This window comes from Colobus angolensis, unplaced genomic scaffold (assembly GCF_000951035.1).
Source record: "Colobus angolensis palliatus isolate OR3802 unplaced genomic scaffold, Cang.pa_1.0 Scaffold249, whole genome shotgun sequence".
In the NCBI taxonomy this organism is placed as follows: Eukaryota; Metazoa; Chordata; class Mammalia; order Primates; family Cercopithecidae; genus Colobus; species Colobus angolensis.
The window spans coordinates 20,115-37,407 of record NW_012115699.1 but is presented as its reverse complement, the minus strand read 5'-3'; the positions used below and the strand labels follow the sequence as shown (position 1 = coordinate 37,407).

Below are 17,293 nucleotides of genomic sequence, written 5' to 3'. Positions count from 1 at the left end.
AAAAAAAAAAAAAAAGAAATAAGGAGTATAAACAATTATTGGAAACTGCAAGAGCTGTCCGTGGTGAAGGATACAATGAGAGAGGGGAAGGGGATGAAAATAACTAAGGAAATGAAATAACTTAGATTGCATTGGCCCCAGCAGAATGACAACTAAACAGATGGGCATTTGTCTGAAGAGCAAGCACAGGGAGATGCTACAAATGGGGTGGGGGAGATCCCACTTCAATTCCTGGGTAGGTGGATGTATGCTCTCACTTACATTGTGCAGAAGCATAATTCTGAGATTCTGTAGAGTGTCTGATGAATGATAAGGTGATCTTTTTTCTAATGGAAAGCAACAGCATTAAGCCCAGGCAAGTGCATGCTGTCCTAGCTCATGGTTATAGATGACATATCAAATAACCCACCCATCACATTTCATCTAATTTACTCAGAAAACCTTCTCAGGGAGAGAGCTCCCAGAGGTCACTGAGGCTGTACTGGACAAAAGTAAACTTAGGACGAAGAGACTTGGAACTTTCTGGCTTCCCTTGTTTGAAGACAGTGGAAGATGTTAGGCAGCTTGAGCACTCAAGAAAGGGGAAACTGGAGTAGGCAGACAAAAAAGGGAGGTAAACACAAAGGGGAACTTTCCTCTCTGTACTACTCAAAATGGAGACTCTGATCCCACCGGTTTAGAAGATCTAGGGTGCCTGATGGGTTCTGGAATTCCTGGTTGGATGAAAGACAGTAGGCTGCAGAGCCGTGATGTGAGAAGGCATCAAGACATTGGGCCATTAAACTAGGGGCGTATGGAGAGGACCCAGGGACAGAGCTCAAACCTTCCATCTGGGGCATCATTGGGGAAAGATACTGTTTCTCAGTGTTAAAACTCAAAGACCACTGCAAAGTGGGAGAAAAACAGAATTCTGAAGCTGAAATAGAAAAGGCAGAAGAATTCAATGCTGTGCCACATTCCAGTTAAACAAATTCTGACCTTTCAAAAGGAAATCAAGATCTGGGTTCCAAGTGTGAAGAAAAGGCCTCCCTGAGGTTGGTGTGTGCTAGCCAGGAGATCAGTGTGGTGGGTCTTGTGGGGTGTGAGAACTGGCAAGGGGAACCCCATCTCAGATGACAGCACACAGAAACTGGCTTGGAGACCTCCTTCAGAAGCATACCTGCTGCACAAAGATCACCAGACAGTAGGAGTGGAGACAGGCAAAGACATCTGTGTCTCAGGGTTGGAGACAGAAGAGGAGGTTGTTTGCTGATATTTCCTGCTCTGGCTCTCCTGTTCTTGAACCAAACTGGAAGAACTCAAGGACTATGATGTTGGATTCACCCAGGGATCCACGGAATCAAAGGTGTTACTGGGGTTGTCATGATGGGCATCCATGGACAAGGTAGGTGAGTGTCCTCAACAACTGTGAATGGCACACAGTGGCTCTTGGAACTTTTCCTAGGGAATTTCTTCTATCTCCTCTAAGAAGTGTTTCTCTCTGGATGATTCAGGTTTCTGTTTTTCAAGAGACCCATAATTTCTAATTGACCATCAAGACTTATTTGGTTCCTTACAAGGTCTCTCCATACCATCGAGTCACCCATTCTGGAACAGAAGGTACATACCCAATATTTCAACATAGTAGAAGTCAAGGACTTAGTAAACCACAATTAGATGAATGATTCTTCTTTCCCACAGAGGTGTTAAAAGGTCAAGCATGAAACAGGTTCTACAGGCAAAGGCTGTCCTGTAGCTAAAGCATCATCCAAGGAAGATATGGGAGGTAGGGGACTACTTGAATTTCAGTAGATAGTTAAATCATACAAAGGAGACCATTCTGTTTGGAAGGATAACACGATTCTAAAATTTGAGGTTAATCAGTTAAAGCATCACCTAAATGTGCATCCTGATTAATTTGTTTCCATTGTTTGTTTTATTAAGCACATATTTTATATGCAAAACAGACAACTACATAATGACTTATGTTCATCGTAGAGGAGGTGTGATCTTAGGTAACAAAAATGGAAAAAGATCTAGCATGATTCGAAAAGACAACCAACGTTCACTGACAGAAAAGCACAGACAATAAAAACATGCAATTGACTAGCGTTTTCAAACTTGCTGTCCAAAAAAACAAATCTCCTGCAGAGCTTGACAAAAGCCCAGACTCCTGCACCCCACCCTTGGAAAGAACCATCATGAGGAATACTTTTCTTAAAAGCTCACTAAGTGATTCTTATGTGCAGCTTCATCTGAGAAGCACCATTCCACAGGGTGCTGTGATGAGCTCACTGTGGAAGAAGCCTTCAGGACAGGAACGTGTTAGCTGAGTGCAGGCAGCAAATCCACACACAAGTCTTCATGGGACACGTAAGGACTTCAGTGACCACAAAGTTTCTACCTGATGAGAATATAATCCTTTAGGCTGCTAAGGAGCAGTGGCCTGTGCCAACATCACCTTCCATCCCATGGTTAGAGCCCAGGATTCTAACTGGGAGTAAATGTGGGTAGCCAGAAAGATAATAAAGAGACATAAGCAGGGACTCAGTAAACAACTATTAAATGGAATCAAAAAACTTTGCCGTGATCCCCTGCTCCTCTCTAACTATTGTACCTTCTCTCCCTCCTTCCTTTCACAGTCAAGTTTCTTGAATGAAAGTTCACTATGTTCACTGTGCCCATGCTGCTGGGGATACAGGAAGGCACTTTCACAAAGAGAAAACAATATGCCGAAGGAGCAGAAATGAGCAAGGAGGGTGAATGCTGAAGGCAGCCTGGGTGCCTGGATGGGAAATTTTCCCTAGAGGGAAATGGCTCAGATGGGGCTGAGACATGATGAAGAGTGCCTTGAGTTCTGGGCTGGAGGTCTGACAACAGTTGGTGATCAATCCATGACCATACAAAGTTTTTGACCTGGGAAGCTGATTTATAGTTGACAAGGTTAAGAAGAAAGAACTGATCTTTTGCATTTTCCTCTGGCCAATTTCAAGATCTGAATAAATCTTACGATCTGCTTTTCGTTTGTTTTTGAGACAGGGTTTTCACTCTGTTGCCCAGGCAGGAGTGCAGTGGCGTGATCACGGCTCTCACTGCAGACTTGACCTCCAGTCTCAAGCAATCTTCCTGCCTCAGCCTCCCAAGTAGCTGGGACCACAGGCGTGTGCCACCACAAATGCATAATTTTTTAAAATTTATAGAGATGAGGTCTTGCTATGTTGCCCAGGCAGATCTTGAACTCCTGGGCTCAAGAGATCCTCCCACCTTGGCCTCCCAAAGTGCTGTGATTACAGGTGTGAGCCACCACACTCAGCCTGTTTGTTTTTAATCCCGAATTAGGAAGGAATGGTGCAGAAATATTATGGAGGAAAAAAAGCTGAACTAGCCGGGCATGGTGGTGTTTGCTTGTAGTCCTAGCTACTCAGGAGGCTGAGGCAGGAGGATCACTTGGGCCCAGGAGTTCAAGGCTGTAGTAGTGCAGTATGATTGTGCCTGTGAATAGCCACTGTACTCCAACATAAACAACATAGTGATACCTCATCTCAAAAATAAATAAATAAATAAATAAATAAGCTGAACTACTATCAATTTAGGCTCTAAATCTGTTCCCAGCTGGGCCCTCACTGATACTTAAAACGCTTTTATTCATTTGTAGCTAAGTTCTACCTGAAGTCTGTACAGAATGATTCTAACCTTTCCCCATCTCCTCCAGTTTCTAAATCTTCCTTGGTCTCCCTCTTGCTCAACAGCAGACCTAGACTCCAACTTTACTGAGGTCAAGATTGTCTAAAACGTGTTTCCTCAACTCCTCCAGACATCATTTCAAAAATCTCTCTGGATCTTCATTTCCGTTTATTCAATCTTATCTTGGAGGAATGGATGGTTTTCCCCCTGTGAAGATGAATCCCTCTTTGTGCTTCTGATTTGGTCCTTCCTTATCGTCACATTACCTTGATTCTCCTGCCCTTTTCCATCTCTATTGTTGGCTCACTGGGCATAAGAACATGTTCAGAAAACTACACACTAGAATGTGGATAAACTTTCAAAATGTCGAGCAAAAGAAGCAAGACACAAATATACATATGGTATAATTCCATTTACAAAAAGGTAAAAGTCAGGCAAAAGTAAACTATAGTGTTTAGAGATACACATTGAAGTGGTGAAATTATAAACGAGGCAAGGGAGAGAGGACTTCCCTCCCTTTCACACATCTCTTTGCTTCACTGCTAATACATTCTATGTTCCCTTAGGTGGCCTGTCCCCCAAGTTGCCAGTGAACCTTTTCTTGCTTTAGACTCTTCTCCTCCTTCCAGGGCTTCCAAGATCAGCACTACATAGTGGATTCCCAGAGCCCTCTCTCCTGCTTTGACTTTGCTCCCAAGTTCTAGCCCTACATTGCCAACTGGCTGATAACTACCTCCAATGATTTGATCTCTCACCAGTACCTGAAATTCAACTTGCTCAGAACTGAACCCCACTTTCAAATCAAATCCTTCTCCTGGATCCCCTACTTTTGCTTACAGGATGATCACTGCAAGGCCCCAAACCTCTAAGTCACCATTGACTCTGAGTCATCATTCTCTATTACTCACTTCTCAAATCCTCTGAAATCCTACACTCATCTCCTCCTTCTCAAACACAATGGCATCACCCTAGATCTCATCATTATTAGATTTTTATCAGCACACTAACCTCTTAAATCATCTCCTTGCCACAACCTACCTTAAAACTGTACTTATGTTAAATTTTCTAAAGCATGGCTTTAATCATATCATTGTTCTGCTCAAAAACCTTTAAGAATTCTCCACTTAGTAAAAAGTGGAACAATTCTGCCTGTCCACCCCAGATCCTCCAGAACACGGCTCCAATGTACTGCATTAAAACATATCTAGCTGGGCGCGGTAGCTCATGCCTGTAATCCCAGAACTTTGGGAAGCGAGGCGGGTGGATCACCTGAGATCACGAGTTCAAGACCAGTCTGGCCAACATGGTGAAACCCCATCTCTACCAAAAATACAAAAATTAGCTGGGCATGGTGGCGGGACTTGTAGTCCCAGCTACTTGGGAGGCTGAGGTAGGAGAATCACTTGAATTCAGGAGGCAGAGGTTGCAGTGAGCCAAGATCTGCCATTGCACTCCAGCCTAGGTGACAAGAGTGAAACAAACAAACAAAAAAAACAAAAATACATGTCTACCATTGTTTCCTGATATGAATCATAAATCTCAGCGAACTGGTCCCCACAATGCTCCAGGAACAGAGTCTGCCTCTTCTCTACTTGTCTGCTTCATAAGGAACTTGCCCTAGGTCCAGCTTGCCAACATTCTACTAAACCCTATCAGGCATGGTCCCTCCTTCCTCTGAATTCCACACTGCCTGCCTGGCACCTCTTGAAACCCTTAGCACATTCTGCCCCAGGTGAAGTTATTAATTGTCTATTTATTTAATCTCCTTCATGAGGCTAAAATCATACCTTACTCAAATTTGTATCCCCTGGCAGATAAGGAACAAGTTTTCTCTCCCCCATCTACTACAATGGGGGTGTGGTGGGGATACACAATAACAGGCAAATCAACATGAATGTAATTGGCCAGAAGAAAGGACGGAAGGCACACGGGACTGCCTCACAGGTCAGTCTTTCCCAAATTCTGGCATACAAGCATGTGTAATCCAAGAATAAGCCAATTTATTTGCAACTCTGTCATACAACATAAAATGCAGCTTGGGTTATGAGAGTGAGGGGTTAAAAAGGAATAGAAAGAAAAATTTAAAAATAATCTTTAGGGAAGGCATCATATTTTACCTGAACATTACCAGAAGGCTGCACAAATATGCAGACACTTGAAAATCATGTGTATTTATAGCCCTTCTTGTTTATATAAAGGTGCTTTAAGAAAGACCAAATGCAAGCATCGGAATTAACCTCCTTGGCTCATTTAAAATATTTTGAGTTATATACCTTTAAGGAACATCATCTGTATACAGTAGGCATAGTCTCTAAGGTCAATGTCCACATGTATTCTAGGCCAGCATCCCATCACCAGTCACACTCAGAGGGTAACTAGAACTTTAGGGAAAACAGTTTATTTTTACTAAAAAATAAATAAAAAGTTAAAAGAAATTAAAAGCCCTATGTGGGAAGAAAACAGTATTGAAGTACAATAGTCAAGTATGCTAAGGACCGCATCCAAAAGAGAGAAAAACAATAAATAATCCGGATATAATTGACTTTGTTCAAAGAAACACGCAGTGTGTTTATACCACCACGGGAGAGGCGGAGACCACCTCTCAGAGAGCTCAGAATTGCTTACATGAATCCAGCCCAGTGTGATGAGGCCCTGCTGATCCTGTATGAGGAAAAGTTCTTCTTCGTTCTCTGTGTTGCAGTAATCAGACCCAGCACTTTGCTTGGGGATGAGAACATGAGTAATGGTAAATTCATTCCTCATCTGCCAAAGGAGAAAACAGCTGGTCACAATTTTCTGGCACTCATGCAACCCTGCTCCACTCCATCCCGAAAGTGGAAACATAAGCATCTATACGAGTGAAAGCCCTTCCCACACAGCAGAAGTCCTGCCACTCAGTGGTTCACAACCTTGGCTGCTCATGCACATTGCCTGGGGTGCTCTGTACAGCAACCGATGCAGAGACCAACCCTAGAACTCTGCAGCCTGGGCAAACATCACAGCCCTGAGGGAATTTCCTGCTGTGCCAAACTGGTCTGCTCAGAAGCTCTGAGTAGAGTACCATTTATCTTCCCTTGCTCAGGTCTAAAGTCGTTTTCCTGTCACTGTTTCCTTAAGTCCATCTCATCCCATAAGCCTCAGCTTACATTTACTCCACTTCATTTATTTATTCATTCAGCAGTAATGGGTTCTTTAAGTGCCTCCATTCAGTGACCTTTCCTTCCTCAAAATTCCCAACACTTACACTGTACAGATTTTTCAGCATGATGGTTAGACTTGAGTGCATGTCTGCCTTCTCCCCAAAGTGACTGGGCAGTTTTCGTGGACTCATACTATGTGCTTTACACAGTTTATATTCCCAGGTCCTACAATAAATTAGGTACTAAAAAAACTGATATGTAGATAATGACTGGATCTTCCTACCAAGTTTAAAATTAGGTATTTCTTACCAATAGCATTAAAATAATCACTTCAATTCAATCAATCAATACAGTGTCACCAAATTCAAAGTGACACGAAATTATGCAATCCACGGTTCCTTCAGTGGAGGGATTGGTACAAAGAGTAACTGACCCTGGATATTTTCTCTGGGAGTCACAGGATGCCAAGAGGGAAAGAAACAGTTTCGGTTCAGACAAGAGTTTGGTTTTTTTTACCAGTTTTCCACAGAGAATTCCACATGTCTCCACTCCCCGGGCAGTGTTGGCACTGGCTAACTGGAGAAACTGTGGGCACAGTCGCCCAGGCACCACCACATGGCGCAATCCATCGATTGTAGGAACTGTAATGGAGAAAGGTGAAAAGTCTGAGATCACTGAACCCCGCCTCCTCAAGCAGTCCTCACAGCCAGCAGCCCTGGGAGAGCAACATTAAGCCACTGGGATCCCCCCAGCTTCAGGCAGTGAGTAGGGATCTCATTCTAACCGCACCAAAACAAGGGTTGGAAAGTCTCTTCTCCAATCTTGGGCCACAGCTTTAAGGAGCACATTACTTCAAGAAGAGAAAATAGTAGGCTTTAATTATTCAAGTTAAGAAAAGGGCAAACTACTAACTTAAGAAAAGTTTTCTTAAAAATAACCTTAAGAATGTAATTGGATTGTTTGTAACTCAAAGGATAAATGCTTGAGGGGATGGATACCCCATTCTCCATGATGTGCTTATTTCTTTTTTTTTTTTTTTTCTGAGACGGAGTCTCGCTCTGTCACCCAGGCTGGAGTGCAGTGGCCCGATCTCAGCTCACTGCAAGCTCCGCCTCCCAGGTTCACGCCATTCTCCTGCCTCAGCCTCCCAAGTAGCTGGGACTACAGGCGTCCGCCACCTCGCCCGGCTAGTTTTTTGTATTTTTTAGTAGAGACGGGGTTTCACCACGTTAGCCAGGATGGTCTCGATCTCCTGACCTTGTGATCTGCCCGCCTTGGCCTCCCAAAGTGCTGGGATTACAGGCTTGAGCCACTGCGCCCGGCGATGTGCTTATTTCATATTGCATGCCTGTACCCAAACATCTCATGTACCCCATAAATATACCCACCTACTACGTACCCACAAAAACTTAAAAAATAAAAGTAAAAAATAAAATTTAGTAGGGAAAAAAGAGACAAGTTCTTTAAACATTCAGGAATTTTCTGTCAGAATCTAATACAAAGAATTAAAAAAATAACCTCCCTGCTGTGGTTTGACTGTGTCTCCCAAAGTTCATGTTATGGAAACTTAATTCCTAATGCAAAATTATTGAGAGGTGGGATCTAAGAGGTGATGAGGCTATGAGGGATCTTTGTTTGCCCTTCCACCCTTCTGTCGTGGGATGACGCAGCAAGAAGGCCCTTGCCAGGCCCCTGGATCTTGGACTTCCCACTCTCCAGAACTATGAACCAAATAAATTTGTGTTCATTATAAATTACCCAGCCTCAAGTATTCTGTTATAGCAGCACAAAATGGACTAAGACACTGCCCAGTCGTCTGAACTTTTAATTTTAAATCTTTATCTCAGATAAGAATATCAGAGTATGACTTTAAAAGAAATACACTAGTGTATATTCTTGAGAATGGAAAACAATCTGGGCAGTTATTTACTTTTGAACTTAGTCTTTTGGAAGAAGTTAAAATGCCAAACCACAACAAAATAAAAAATACAGTGTAGTCCCCTAAAAAAGGCATGAACAAAGCAGATCATAAAAAATGCCAAGAATGGACCCAGTTTCTGAACACCATGGAGAAACTCCGTGAGACAGCCAGCAAGCTAAAGTTAGGAAGTGTCTCTCACAGCTATATTTTCATATTTTAAAAAAAAGGTGGGGCGGGGGGAGATGTTCTGCTTTTGAGTATTCAACAGCAAGATCTGAATTGCTAGAGAGGTAACAAAGTCAGAGCAGGAGACACACAGTCACACAGCAGTCTGATGATGTTATATCTGAGGATTATGAATTAGGTTTGGCAAATTCCTTTCCTTTCAACTAAAAAGTTGATAGTCTGACTTTCAAGAATAATATTAAGCTCTTCAGAAAATCGACCAGACTAGGTTTCAGCAAGGCCACTTTTATAATAGAGCCAGTGTATTAGGACACAGTATAGCAATACTTATCAGATGGGTTTCTGTGACCAAAGCTTAATGAGTGGGATCAGGAGGGTAATCTTAGGTTGACCCCATCAGAATGATACTGTTTGGCTGCAACTGAGAAAGAAGAGGACATCAGCAAATGCACTTACTACTTTCTGAGTTGCTTAGTGCTCCAGGTTTCAAGGACCTGTCCACCACAGGTGGCTTAGCTGGCCTTACAGTTGTGTGACAGTCTGAAGGCTGTGTGGATGAGACAGGTGAGGTGGGGAACACATCTAAGGAGGGCTTCTCCAAGTCAGGCACTAGCGGGCCACCTAGGCCAGAGTCCACCTTCCCAAACTCCTGTACAATTTTCAGTCGTTCTTTTTCTAGCTCCTGGTTCCGGATCATCTCCTCGAAGGCATGGAACTGTTCCTGTTCCAATTGCTGCTGCTTCTGTTGTGCTACCCTCTGTTTTTCCTTTTCCAGCTCTTGCTGGATGGCCATGTTTCGGGCCAATTCCTCTGCTTCCTTCTTCTACAAAGAGAGAAAATTTAGGCTAACACTTCACACCTCAGTGACTTCACACTTCAGGAGAACAAGGCTTTTTAGCATAGAGATTTCCAAAATGTACTTCTGCTCTGGCCTGATTACCTAACACAGGCTTCATGCTTTCCTCAGTATCTTTATACCTATGGAGTTAGTCACCACCCCCTTCTATCCGGCCACTGTACCTATCTCCAAGGACAATTAAAATCCCAATCCTCTCAGTATCCTCCTGGCAATGATTCTACCTAACGCACTTTCCTCTTCATTGAAATCTTTTTCTTTTTTTTTTGAGACAGGGTCTCACTCTGTTTCCCAGGCTGAAGTGCAATGGCATGATCACAGCTCACTGTAGCCTCGACCTCCCAGGCTCAAGCGATCCTCCCACTTTAGCCTCCTGAGCAGGTGGGACCACAGGCGTGCACCACCACACCTGGCTAATTTTTGTACTTTTTGTAGAGACAGGGTTTCGCCATGTTGCCCAGGCTAGTCTTGAACTCTTGGGCACAAATAATCTGCCCACCTTGGCCTCCTGAAGTGCTGGGATTCCAGGCGTGAGCCACAATGTCTGGCCTGAAATCTTGCTGCAACTTATTGTCTGTGTTCTCCCAACCTGTATCACAGTTTCATTCTCTCTGTGTCATGTACATATTCTATATTTCAAGCAAGGCTATAAAATAGAAACAGAACCAAACTTATACCTGCTATTTTGGGGGTCTCTACTGAATTTCTTTTTTTTTTTAGAGAGAGAGAGTCTCACTCTGTCACCCAGACTGGACTGTAGTGGCTAATCATGGCTCCCTGCAGCTTCAATCTCCCTGGGCTCAGGTGATCCTCCCATCTCAGTCTCCCATAGAGCTGAAACCAGAGGTGCGTGCCACCACACTCATTTTTGTATTTTTTGTAGAGAGGGGGTTTCACCATGTTGCCCAGGCTGGTCTCGAACTCCTGTGCTTAAGCAATCACCCACCTCAGCCTCCCAAAGTGCTAGCATTACAGGCATAAGCGACCACACCTGGCCTTCTACTGAATTTTAACCCAAAATGAAGCCTCTGAAATTTTTATGGTTTTTATGTATTTGTTAACACAGAGTGACATTTTAAGCTAATAAGAAATACTTGAGTGGCACTTGGATTTAAAAAAAAAAAAAAAAAAGAAATGCTAAGTAATAACCTCCTCCTTGAAGCTTACACTCATTTGTCGCTTTAGAAATATATACCTCAGGCCAGGCGTGGTAGCTCACGCCTGTAATCCCAGCACTTTGGGAGGCCGAGACAGGCAGATCACGAGGTCAGGAGATCGAGACCATCCTGGCGAACACGGTGAAACCCCGTCTCTACTAAAAATACAAAAAAATTAGCGGGGCATGGTGGCGGGCGCTTGTAGTCCCAGCTACTCGGGAGGCTGAGGCAGGAGAATGGCGTGAACCTGGGAGGTGGCGGAGCTTGCAGTGAGCAGAGATCGCGCCACTGCACTCCAGCCTGGGGGACAGAGCAAGACTCCGCCTCAAAAAAAAAAAGAAATATATACCTCATAGCTGTTCATCCCTCTGCTGATTTTCAACATCAGAGTCCAGAATAGAGACCAGCAGACAGCTACACAACAGCCTGTGAGAGGCTGCAGTATGTATTCACAGCTGGCCACTGACAGCGCCCTAGGAATTTCTCCACGTTTTAACTGACTTTTCCCAAAAAGATCATTTGAAAATAGCTTGAAATTGCTGGGTGCAGCGGCTCACACCTGTAATCCCAGCACTTTGGAAGGCTGAGGCAGGCAGATCACCTGAGGTCAGGAGTTTGAGACCAGCCTGGCCAATATGGTGAAACCTCATCTCTACTAAAAATACAAAAATCAGTCAGGTGTGGTGGCAGATGCCTGCAGTCCCAGTCACTTGGGAGGCTGAGGTAGGAGAATTACTTAAACTGGGGAGGCAGAGTTTGCAGTGACCTGAGATCGTGCCACTGTACTCCAGCCTGGGTGACAGAGTGAGATTGTCTCAAAAAAAAAAAAAAAAAAAAAAAAAGCTTGAAAAATCAATTCTTATAAATAGCTTCAGGTATAACCAAATGTGAATCAAACCCTCAAACTGTCTGATCTAAAAACCTATGTTATGGAGAGAATGTTCATTGTTCTTAAGATTCTCACTCTAGATATAGCAGGTAGGCAACAGATTTTCTGTCTCTCACGTCACTCTCTTCAACAAATAGGCTATATCTGTGTTACAATCCTGAGCCTAACCACTGGTGGTGTTCTACTTTTTTGAGTTTCTGGTCTTTGCCCAAAAAAGGTGAAACAGCACATTAAAAGCATAGGATATATTGAGATGTCATATTACAATCCCAGGGCACAGTCTAAAAAAGCAAAATAATTGTCTTCTTGGCTGTTATATACTGACCTTTTCTTCATTATATTCTGTATATTCTTTGGTATATCGTTTTAACAGTTCTGCCTTCAGCTCTTCTGCTTTGGGAAATGCAATCTCCTTTAATTTCTGAGACACCAAACAGAAAACAGAATTAGAGCAATACCAGAAAATTAGAGAATCCAAAAGAAGACTTAAGTCAAGCTGGTGATTGCAACATTTCCCAAAATGATTTAAAATACCCCCTACTGTACCATACCTGCTACTTTAGAACTGTTCTGGTGAAATGGCCTTATTTCCTATTTAGGATCTGATACTCAGATACAGAGACTACTACTTTTATCTTAAAGTCAGTCTGTACTGCTCTGAAGCTTTTAGATGGGCAACAGTGACAGTCAAGACCCACCTTTACTGTGTCTTTCTTTTCAGGAATGACAGCAGATTTGTAATCTCGATGCTTTGGTAGTTTCTCAATAAAGAGCCTAAGGAAACAATTAAAAATGATTATGAAACAAATGGTCCAAATTTCCATAAGACCCTAAAGCTAAATGCAACCCCCTTATCCTGAAGCCCTTACATGAAATGAAAGGTTCCAGAAGTGCAGCTAGCACACCCAGCTGGGCCATGCTCCCTTCCCATCTCTATCCCCCTAAAAAGCCAGAGTCTTTTCCTCTACTCTCAAACTAGGCAGCAAGCACCAGATTCCCACAATGAAAAGGATGGCCAAAAAAATTTGTAAAAGCCTTTCATGTGCCCACAAATGTACCTCCAAAGAAAGAGATCTTTTTCTTGTGACGTGACAGACTTTCAAAGGAAAGGGCTTCTGTCACAAAGCAGTCTTCAGAGAACAGTTTGGCAGCCATGGGCAGGAAGAGAAAACCATGTTTCCTTACTACTTCTAGTTCTTACGTAACCTTTAACTTTGGCTTTTTTCCTTTGGGATTCATGTTCCTTCAAAGAAGAATATTACTTTGCATCATATAAAATGCATGGAAATACTTAGTACATGTGTTCTATGCACATAGTATGTGCATATTACGTTAGTATGTATTGTCTTTGATGAAAAGTGCTTAGATAAATATAAGATGCTAGATTTCATCTTTTGGTTCTTGTCCTTGGCTCTAAAGCTCAGTGGGGAGAATAAACTGAATCAATTCACAAATCTCTAACATTTAAGACATCTACTTAGGGGCAGTGAAAATAAATAAAAGTCCAGTAACTTGTCACAGAAAGAAAGTGGCAGATTCAGAATTTCAACATGAGCAGGCTGGCTCCAGAGCCTATTCTTTTAACTACCACACCATACTTCTTCCATATGGTTTCTGGAATGTCTAGAAATACCGGAGGGGTACTGAACAAAGATGTCTTTTAACAGAATTAAGTTATAATACACAGAAACTGAGATTTAAAAAAAATAAATTGAAAGTAGCTTGTCGATAGCTCTAAAATATTATATTGTAGTTGGGATAAACTCTTTTCTACTTACTGCCCATGGGGCAGGAGTAATTGGAAGAGGAAGCCTCAATAAGGAAAAAAGATGACCCCCACCAAAAGAAACTTTATAAACATAAGTCCTCGTCCTTTTTTTTTTTTTGAGACGGAGTCTTGCTGTGTTGCCCAGGCTGGAGTGCAGTGGCACGATCTCAGCTCACTGCAAGCTCCGCCTCCCAGGTTCACGCCATTCTCCTGCCTCAGCCTCTCAAGTAGCTGGGACTACAGGCGCCTGCCACCATGCCCGACTGATTTTTTGTATTTTTAGTAGAGATGGGTTTTCACCGTGTTAGCCAAGATGGTCTTGATCTCCCGACCTCATGGTCTGCCCACCTTGGCCTCCCAGAGTGCTGGGATTACAGGCGTGAAGTTTCATTTTCATCCAACTTGATAAGGCTCTTCAAGGCAGGGATGGACTCTAAAATAAAAATGGTTCTTTAAAAAGCTTCCTTTTGGGTTCATGAAGAAGATATAAAACAGGCTGGGTGTGGTGGCTCATGCCTGTAATTCCAGCACTTTGGGAGACTGAGGCAGGAAGACTGCTTGAGCCCAGGAGTTCAAGACCAGCCTGGGTAACAGAGTGAGACCTTGTCTCTATTTATATTTTTAAATTTATACATATATATAAACAAAACAAAACAGAAAAAAAACCCACAAAAATTAGCTAGGTGTGATAGTATGCACCTGTAGTCCCAGCTGCTTGGGAGGCTGAGGCAGGAGGATCTCTCAATCCCAGAAGCCTGAGCTTACACTGAGCTTTGATCACACCACTGCACTCCAGCCTGGGTGACAGAGGGAGATCCTGTCTCTATTTAAAAAAAAAAAAAAAAAAATGAAAGAAAGATATAAAACAGTTTCCTTGAAGTCTGTATTTAAAAGAAACACAGATTCATTTGTTCAAACCATAAAGTCCTGAAGAATCTCTTACGATAAGTAAGATACATTTCTTATATTTTAGAGACTGATAGATAATTCAGTAGAACTCTAACCTTAGCCCCAAAAGCCAAGATACATATTAGTATTTACCACCTTTAGCAGGCTGAATGTGCTTTGTATTGAGGCCTGAATCAGCTAAGAAAGTACTATGTCATACAAACACCATGTTTTATGTTCACTTATACTTTCATTATAGAACTAGACTGTGAGCTTCCTGAGGCCAGAGATTTCTATGTTTCCTGCTTCTTTGTATACTCCTTGGAAGTCAGCACAGTGCCTTGTATAAAGAGGCACTCAATAAATATTTGATGAATAAACATTACATATATGTAAATGTGTGTACGTATACACAGTAAGTCCTTAACGTTGCTAGATTCTTGGAAACTGTGACTTTAAGCACAATGACATAGAACAAAACCAACTTTACCATGCACTAATTGACATAAACAAGAGTTAAGCTCCTTTGACCTATCCTGGTCACAAAAACACCAGACTTCTAAATACAGACCAAAACACTTCTAATATTAGACACTGAAATAAATGTTAGCTATACATACATTGAAGAAAGACTTACATAAACAAGTACGTAAATGATTTATCTGCTTATTTAGTCCCAGGTGGCCAGAGTCCATCCCAGCAGCTCAAGGCCAAGGCGGGAACCAACCCTGGAGAGGATGCCATCCCATCGCAGGGCACACTCACACATACACTTGTACTCATTCAGACTGGGGACAATTCAGACATGCCAGTTCACCTAACGTGCAGACCTTTGGGGTATGGGAAGAAGCTTGAATACCCAGAGAAAACCCACACAGACATGGGGAGAATGTGCAGACTCCACGCAGACAGTGGCCCCAGGCAGGAATGGATTTTTCTTTTCTCATCAACATTAAAACGAAACGACATTGGACAAAACGACATTATTTGACAACCTGCCATATTTATTTACTTCGCTTTGTAAGTATATAAAGAAACAGGAAGTATATAAAGAAATGAGAGCAGGGGAAATAGAACAGATAAGAGTGGCGTGAAACTTTTCACCAAATGCCTTTCTATATTACTTTGACTTTGAACCATGTAATGGAATCTAGTTTATAAGTAAAACAAAAAACAAACAAATAAAAAAAAACCCTCCCAGACCTGTACATGAATAGCTTTCCCTTGCTTCAACAACTGTAGCCAGTTGTTTTCTGAATGGAGACAGATAGGCAAAAAGGTCTCCTGAAACAGACAATGGGCAACATAATCCATTACTCACACTGGAGGTAAAAGAACTTAGTGGTCAGGAGGGCTGGCTCTGGAGCCACTATGCCTGGGCTCAAATCCTAGTTTTGCCATTTACTAACTGTATGACGCTGGGCAAGTCACTTAATCTCACCATTACTCAGTTATTTGCAGGGGTGTCCAAACTTTTGGCTTCCCTGGGCCACACTGGAAGAACTGTCTTGGCCCATACATAAAATACACTAACACTAACTAGCTAATGAGCTTTTAAAAAGGTGATGTCTGCCACAATAGGTAAGCAAAAAAGTCCTCGAATTCAAAGGATTGGACATGGCCTGTCTATAAAATTGTATAGACGGAGACAAACTAGTACTCCCTGACAGGCTTGCTGTAACACTTAAAGAGATAATAAAATGCTAAACATAGTATCTAGTACACAGTCAATATTTGCTATGGGTTTGATTTTTTTAAACAAATAAACAAAAAATGTGAGCAAGAATAAGAGATGAAGATACTAACACTAGCATCATGTACAGGTCTGGGAGGTTTTTCTTTACTTATAAACTAGACTCCATGACATGGTTCAAAGTTCTATCCCTAGAGACTTTCTAGGGATAGAAAGCGGTGGCCCAGATGTATACTGTTTTCTGGGGTTATATCTGGTTGCAGCCTAGAGAGAGGAAATGTACCAAAGGAAACAAAGATATGATGGCAAAAACACAAGCAAAATGATGTAATAAACAATGAAAAAAGAGACATAAGCAGAAAAGTAAATACAAAAGGTGAATATATGAAATAATGCTGAATCCACTCATAATTAAAGAAATTCAAATTAGGATGAGATACTATTTTCCTCCATCGGATTGGCAAAGGCGTAAACGTTGATTATACCTGGTATAGAGAAATGGAGCTTAAAGGTTGATTATACCTGGAATAGAGAAATGGGATCCCCACACAGTGTTAGCAAGATTGTAAATTAATATAACCTTTTATCTTAAGGGAGGGAAAATGGAAGCTAATTATTCAAAATTTAAAATGTGTATATCCTTTATTTTTAATTTGTATTATTTATTTATTTTTTATTTTTTAAATTAATTAATTTTTTTTGAGACAATGTCTTGCTCTGTTGCCCAGGTTGGAGTGCAGTGGGGCAATCTCGGCTGACTGTAACCTCTACCTCCCAGGTTCAAGTGATTCTCCTGCCTCAGCCTCCTGAGTAGCTGGGATTAGAGGCACCCGCTATCCTGCCCAGTTAATTTTTGTAGGTTTAGTAGAGGTGGGGTTTCACGCCATGTTGACCAGGCTGGTCTCCAACTCCTGACCTCAGGTGATCTGTCTGCATCAGCCTCTCAAAATGCTGGGATTACAGGCGTAAACCACTGCATCCAACTTAAAATGTGTATATCCTTTAAACTCACAATTCTATCTCTAGGAATTTATCCTAGAGATCATTATAAAATGGTACAAAGATATATGTATAAAAATATTCAATACAGCATTGTTCAAAAAGGTAGAAAAAAACTGAAAAAAAAAAAAAA

General features: G+C 42.0%; 1 protein-coding gene across 1 annotated transcript in view; it reads right to left on the bottom strand.

Annotated features, from left to right (window-relative positions):
- STAMBP (STAM binding protein) overlaps positions 1-17,293 on the bottom strand; it is a 47,717-nt gene that overhangs the window by 18,821 nt on the left and 11,603 nt on the right. The window contains exons 4-8 of the mRNA XM_011946035.1: positions 12,511-12,586; positions 12,138-12,233; positions 9,367-9,733; positions 7,320-7,444; positions 6,289-6,426 (exon numbers count right to left, since the gene is read on the bottom strand). Of these exons, the coding sequence (XP_011801425.1) occupies positions 6,289-6,426; positions 7,320-7,444; positions 9,367-9,733; positions 12,138-12,233; positions 12,511-12,586 (802 nt within the window). The remainder of the gene's footprint in view (positions 1-6,288; positions 6,427-7,319; positions 7,445-9,366; positions 9,734-12,137; positions 12,234-12,510; positions 12,587-17,293) is intronic.